Source organism: Cinclus cinclus, chromosome Z, assembly GCF_963662255.1.
Source record: "Cinclus cinclus chromosome Z, bCinCin1.1, whole genome shotgun sequence".
NCBI lineage: Eukaryota > Metazoa > Chordata > Aves > Passeriformes > Cinclidae > Cinclus > Cinclus cinclus.
This window is the reverse complement of record NC_085084.1, coordinates 31098523-31104522: the sequence shown is the minus strand read 5'-3', so window position 1 is coordinate 31104522 and position 6000 is coordinate 31098523. Positions and strand designations below refer to the sequence as shown.

Genomic DNA, 6000 nt, shown 5'->3' with positions numbered 1-6000 from the left:
TTAACTTAAGGACAGAGACCATATAAGTGGACAGAAAAAGAGCAGTTTTGCTAAGTTGTGCAGGTGTGTCATACCATATTGCTATTCATAAGCAACTTGACTGTAAATTGACAAGTCCATATAGATTTCAGACTTGACTTCAATGGAACCTGAATGCCCAGTAGAAACAGACCTTAGCCTCAGTGGTGATACAGTGTCACAGAAAGTGGAATTGAGCCTTTTCACAGCACTGGAGAACATTTTTACGGCACTGGAGACCTTGAACATTCACGACTTTGCATACCCAAACACAGAGATGTCTGTTTTCTGATCTTTGGGATGTCAGGGTGAAGAGAAGTAAGTAAAAATGAAAAGCACAGCACCAATCCATAATAATATCTGAAAAAGATACCTGCTCATTCACACAACATTTCAGTACATGAATCATGACTGACATTCTTCACATTTATATATGTATGACAATAGGCATAAAATAAATGTTGAGGTAAAAGGATATGCACCAGGTTTGCACTGGTGTAAGCAACTCTACAATCAAGCAAGTTGTAAAATCCATTAGTTCACACACAATAGAGAAAGAAAAATCCCCACATTTTTAAAACACAGATACATGTAGATCAAACCATATATGTTTTCAAAATATATAGATACATGCTGAAGAATCAGCTGACTTTTTTGCATAATGACATAAGATTTAGAGTAGTTAAGACTTGGCTTGGACTGAAAATAAAGAAGATTGAACTCTGGCCAGCAGAGCTCCTTTGGAACGGTTTGTCAAGACAGAAGAATGAGGTCTGAAGTAGTCCAAGAACACTAATGTTTCATTCACTGTCTTCAAGTAGTTTTTGCAAGTTGTTCTGTATCTTAGAAAAAGAGAGGGAAAGAATTGGGAGGTGAGAAGTGTTACAATGCATTTTAAATAAAAAAGAAAATCAACATACTCTTCAATATACTCTGTGTGCATGTTAATTCTGTCACACCTTTTCATACAATGACACTCCTGTTAAATGCTTCCCTTATAAGTGTGTCAAATGGAACACCGAGACAATCAACTAGTAGGACATCTAAGTTTCATATGATGAATATTCCCTGAAATTTTCTCCTATAGATTGTCTCCTCCATTAGTTATAAGGAAAGACAGAAATAAAAATCAGAGCTAGAAGCAACGGGACAAGAAGTTGAATAAATCAAAATCAAAGTAAAAGCCTCAAACTTCCAAGTCACAGCTCTATGGCTAAATGGATAATTCAAATAGTTTTGTAACAGCCTTGCCCATGATGTGTGCACAGCAAAATATAGTCTTCTAACCATTAGCAGACATGTACAATTTGCCAGATTTAGTGAATTGGTTGTGGATTATCTTCCTTTAGTTGCAATTAATGTCAGCCAGTTGCATTCTTGAAATAATTGGAACAGACCTATTTTTACACAGCCTATTTATCCACTTTTCATCTCCTTGTCCTTAAAAGCACAGAGGAGGGAATAGAGTGGGTCACATCCCCAGACACACATGTTCTCAATATCTCAGTATCTTAGTAACTTGTTGGCAGTGGTAACAGATTTAGTCACAGCTCCTTTCAGGCTGTAATATGAGGAGCCTGTTCAAGGATGCCACTTTTCAGTACTACCTCAAGATTTCTATCCCAGATACGTACTTTCCTCAAGAAGGACATTTTGTGGAAAGGGAAACAGTAAGGAACACCTAATTTTATGAGAGTTGCTTAACAGGTAAACAGGAATTTTCTTTTAGCTTTCTAAGTTAGTGTAAAGGAATAAGTAATATTAGGTCACATTTTCCCTCCTACAATTTAAAGCTTTATCATTTGATAGACACAGTGCATTTTAACAAGCTGCTAAATGCAATTAAAAGCCAAATTAGCAGATTTTTGCTAGACAATGGTAGTTTCTTGGCTTCAAGTATGAAGGAACTTGTAAAGACCACAAGGTCACACTGAAAAAGTCATTGCAACATTGTGCACTAACCATTTTTTAACTGCAGAGTGGTTTTTAGTTTTTAATCTAGATAATCTCAGTGCTTCACTTTACATTGCTGTGGTCACAGGGAAAGTAAGGGAAAGACATGACAAGTTATACTAGAACATGTACACTACCTTTGCTGCTGCAGCCAGTTACCAGCACTTTTCACTAAGACATATGAAACTATTAAGCAACTGCAGCAACTTTGCTCAAAGAACAAAAAGCTCTTAGATTTCTAACCACTGCTCATCTAGATTAGAACAGGATGTGGCAATATGCAGCTAAAGGCAATTCTGATTTAGCTTGTATACTGAACACTTCATCACCTTGAATATTTGGCAGATAAGTCTTTAAGGCTCCAATCCTGTACATATTAAACAAAGAAAGCAAGACACTAAACAAAAAAAGCACACCACTTAAGACTCTAATTCAGGACAGAAGGTCACTTCTCTGGGAACAGCTGAATGATCTAACCATCCAGCTGTCTATTACTGCCTCCAAGCAGAGACTATATAAGGCAGTGGGACAGTGCCTAGCCTTGCTGCAAAGGGCTGGCTGGATTCCCACTGAAATGAGCTCTCCTATGAACCATCTTGCCAGATTGTCCCCAATTGTCAGAAAGCAGTAACCTCTTAAATGACATAATTTGGCTGAAGATTGTATCTGGTAACCATCTGGTAAGCATTTTCCCCTTGTATTCACACTGTTACTATCCAGAAAATACAGAGGAGTTAAGCCAGCATTACTCTAGATTTCCATAAAGAGGGTGAAGATGTGGGGGGAAGAAACCCCTTTTTGGCAGTATTTCTAAAACCTATGCCACACATGTAAAGAGTGATATTATACAGTTTTAGCTTTATGCTATTTCGGAAATTTGGTTTGGGGGAAAAAAAGGTGTTGAAAGACCTTGGGACAGACTCAGTTTTAGAAACAGAGGCAAAAATATCCCATGTGATTTAAGCACATAGGAATTCAAGTAACTTTTGGTTTTGTTCCACTAGTGCTTCTGTCATGCTCGGCCTGTGTATGTGTACCCAACACAGAGCATTTCACCCACTTGTACCAGGTGCATTTGTCAGGGTTTGGGGGCAGGTGGGGTGAGGTCTGCAGGGGCAGCAGCTGTGGGCCTCAACCAGGGGCTGGCCTGTGCTGGACACAGCCATTCCAGCAGCACCCAGCAGACCCACCCCAGGGCACAGCCCAGCCTGAGCCATAAGAGCTGCGCAGCCTCTGGTAAAGTGTTTCAGAAAGGGGAAAAACACCAAATAAGGAATCTGCACATCCACTAGTTTCACACAGAGGTTTCCAATTTAAGTCACCACATACATTTAGCTTTCCAATTGAGAATGGTAAAAAACAAGGGTCAAGTACAGGGAATTGTACAACTGGTGCAGCCGCATTTGTGTTACTGAAGTAAAACAACCAGATTCCAGCCAAAATGTGTGAAGAAGCTGACTACATATGTAAGCAAGCACCATTTTTCTTAATCAAATTGAAAAATTAATCAAATACCAATAAAAGTTAAGTTCAAGATCCTCAGCCCTGATGGAGTAAAATAAAAGCCCAAACAACCATTGAGGTCACTAGATAATATAATAATCACCCCTGAAATGTCTACCTCAGGAACGCTTCTCCTGGTTATAAGCCTCAGTTCATTGCAAAGCTTTTACACATACCAATGTATATACTAGGGTTAATCTACAGTCCAAAAACTAATCCTAGTTTTTTCTAGGTTTTTTTTTTCTAAAAAATCTAGATTTTTTCCATGTCTAGGAAAACATGCCACTTTTTGGTATAGAATCTGGGGGTAACTTAACTCTTTTCAAGATAAAAGATCATAGAAATACAGCAAGAACCTGACTGTTATATCAACATTTGCATTATATCATATGACATTACCTTTTCCAATTTTCTAAGATTAGCAGTTAACTCATCACAAAAGGCATCAGCATTAATTTGCAGGTGAGATCCCAAATCTTGGTGCACTTGATGTCTGTCAAACAGAATGAAAAAGTAAGTGTGATAGACTCAAAAAAAAAGAGGAAAACAGAACTGGATAAACACATAGATGGCAACAAAGGGGCAAAATTGCAAACTGTTCTTGTTTACAGAAAAAATTAGTCCCTTCTTGACTACATTTGTTATGTGATCTCATTCTCCAGAAGTTTGGATGGAACACTTTATACTATTTCCACTGAAAAGTTCCACAAGTTCCAAATCCTGTGACTTGGAGGAAATCGGAAAGCCCAAGCCCTTGACACTGCAGAAGTGCACATTAGATTTTCCTTCCTGTATCTTGTACTGTTTGGGATCAGAGCAACAGAAACAGGACTTTCTTGTGTTAGTGCAACGTTGGGTTAGTGTTTCTGAAGAGGGACACAGTATCCTGCTAATAAAAACATTCCAGAAGTGAGAAAAAGGCTTTTGACATTGTGTACTATGTGAGGCAGGTTTACCCCACTTCTTGATTATAAATTGATAAAATATAAATGTTAGGCCACATAGATAGAGCACCATCTCCTTCCTATCCCTTTTTTTATGAAGCACCTGGCTCTGTCTTTTGGCACATGCATACAATCTGCTTTCCACAGATGACAGCTGAGACCAGTTGGATCATAAACAGCACAGTCATTGTTTGATATAACCACAAGAGCAATGTCAGAGTGAGCTGTTTTGTCACGGATGGGTAATCAAAGAAAGCTGAGTTTAAAAGTACACTTATACAAGCTAAATTTGAACCACTTTGCAAACAGTTCCATCATGCCTGAGTCAGCTCTGTCTTGAATTTTATTTTTCCCTTCTCTTTTTCATGTGGTGCTTCTCCAGCTCTAAGAATTTCCACTCATGTTGTATGTGGGTGCAGGTTTTGCACTGAGTTTACAAATTATTTTTGAAGCCATATTGTTCAGAGCAGCTCAGGGAAAAATCTGTTATAAGAAGGCGAGAAGAGTTAATGCAGATTCTAATGCTCAATAACTTGAATAGTTTTCTCAACAGTATCCAGTTTAACTTCTTTCTGTCCTAAGACAAGAACAGGAAGCCAATACAACTTATAGAGGCAAACTACTGTGGAAAATACACATACCTCTGCACTGCCATTTAATATTTACATATTTTCTATCTGTGCAACACAGAGACAGAAGAAATCCAAATAAAAAACTAAATGCAGGGGCAGATGACAGCCATGACTCTAGTTACAGAAAGGAATTATTTATGTAACTACAGTCCCTTCCCCTATTTCGTCTTCAAATACACAGACACTTGTCCTTCAGTGTGTTTAGATTTTGTTTTGATTTGATTTTGTGGTGTGGGGTTTTTTATTTCAGAAAGACAGGATATCAGTTTCTAAGTGGTATATAGACAACACAAAACTTTATAGAAGCAAGACAGATGTATTAGGTGAAAGAGTATGAAGTAAGTTTCTAATATACTAATCAAATTACACTAAGACTGAAGACAGAAGTTACAATTTTTCCATGGAATCATTGCTCTGGAAAAAGATTTTAAATCCCCAACATTCTTCCAGAGTTTAGCTTACTCCTTAATATGTGAATCAAAGGCTGTCATGGACATAAGTCGTTCCTCCAGGACACTGATTTTATATCTCATGTAGAAGGTAGAAAGTATTAAAACACAAACACTGTAAGAGAAATAAAAATAAAGTATATCAGTTAAGGAAAATTTAGCAGTAACTGATAAATTTATTGTTAAAAGCCATTTAAATTGTTACTTGTACATGTTCAATAATAAAGGCATTGTTCTTAGAAACATTTCAGGAATACCATCAATGGCATTCAGACAGTCATGAAAATCTCAGACCTGCATATGTGTTTGCTAAGTGACATGCAAAAGGAACCTCTGCAAGTACTTAAACATTTTTAACATTTTCTGAATCAAAAGACCCTTTGCTTTTAAAAATAAAGTATAAGCCTGTCTCAGCAGGCTTATATAGAAATATGTATATGCATATATAAGTATGTTTGTATATAACACATTTCTGGAAAGTGTAAAGGCCACAATTCCCAA

General features: G+C 37.4%; 1 protein-coding gene across 2 annotated transcripts in view; it reads right to left on the bottom strand.

The window, feature by feature from the left end:
* Positions 1 to 818: 818 nt before the first annotated feature.
* GRAMD2B (GRAM domain containing 2B) overlaps positions 819 to 6000 on the bottom strand; it is a 41313-nt gene continuing 36131 nt past the window's right edge. The window contains exons 12-14 of one of the 2 annotated variants that reach the window (XM_062513315.1): positions 5513 to 5614; positions 3874 to 3967; positions 819 to 860 (exon numbers count right to left, since the gene is read on the bottom strand). In XM_062513315.1, the coding sequence (XP_062369299.1) occupies positions 819 to 860; positions 3874 to 3967; positions 5513 to 5614 (238 nt within the window). Of the gene's footprint in view, positions 861 to 1068; positions 1114 to 3873; positions 3968 to 5512; positions 5615 to 6000 lie in introns of those variants that run through there. The other variant, XM_062513314.1, reaches the window with a different exon arrangement.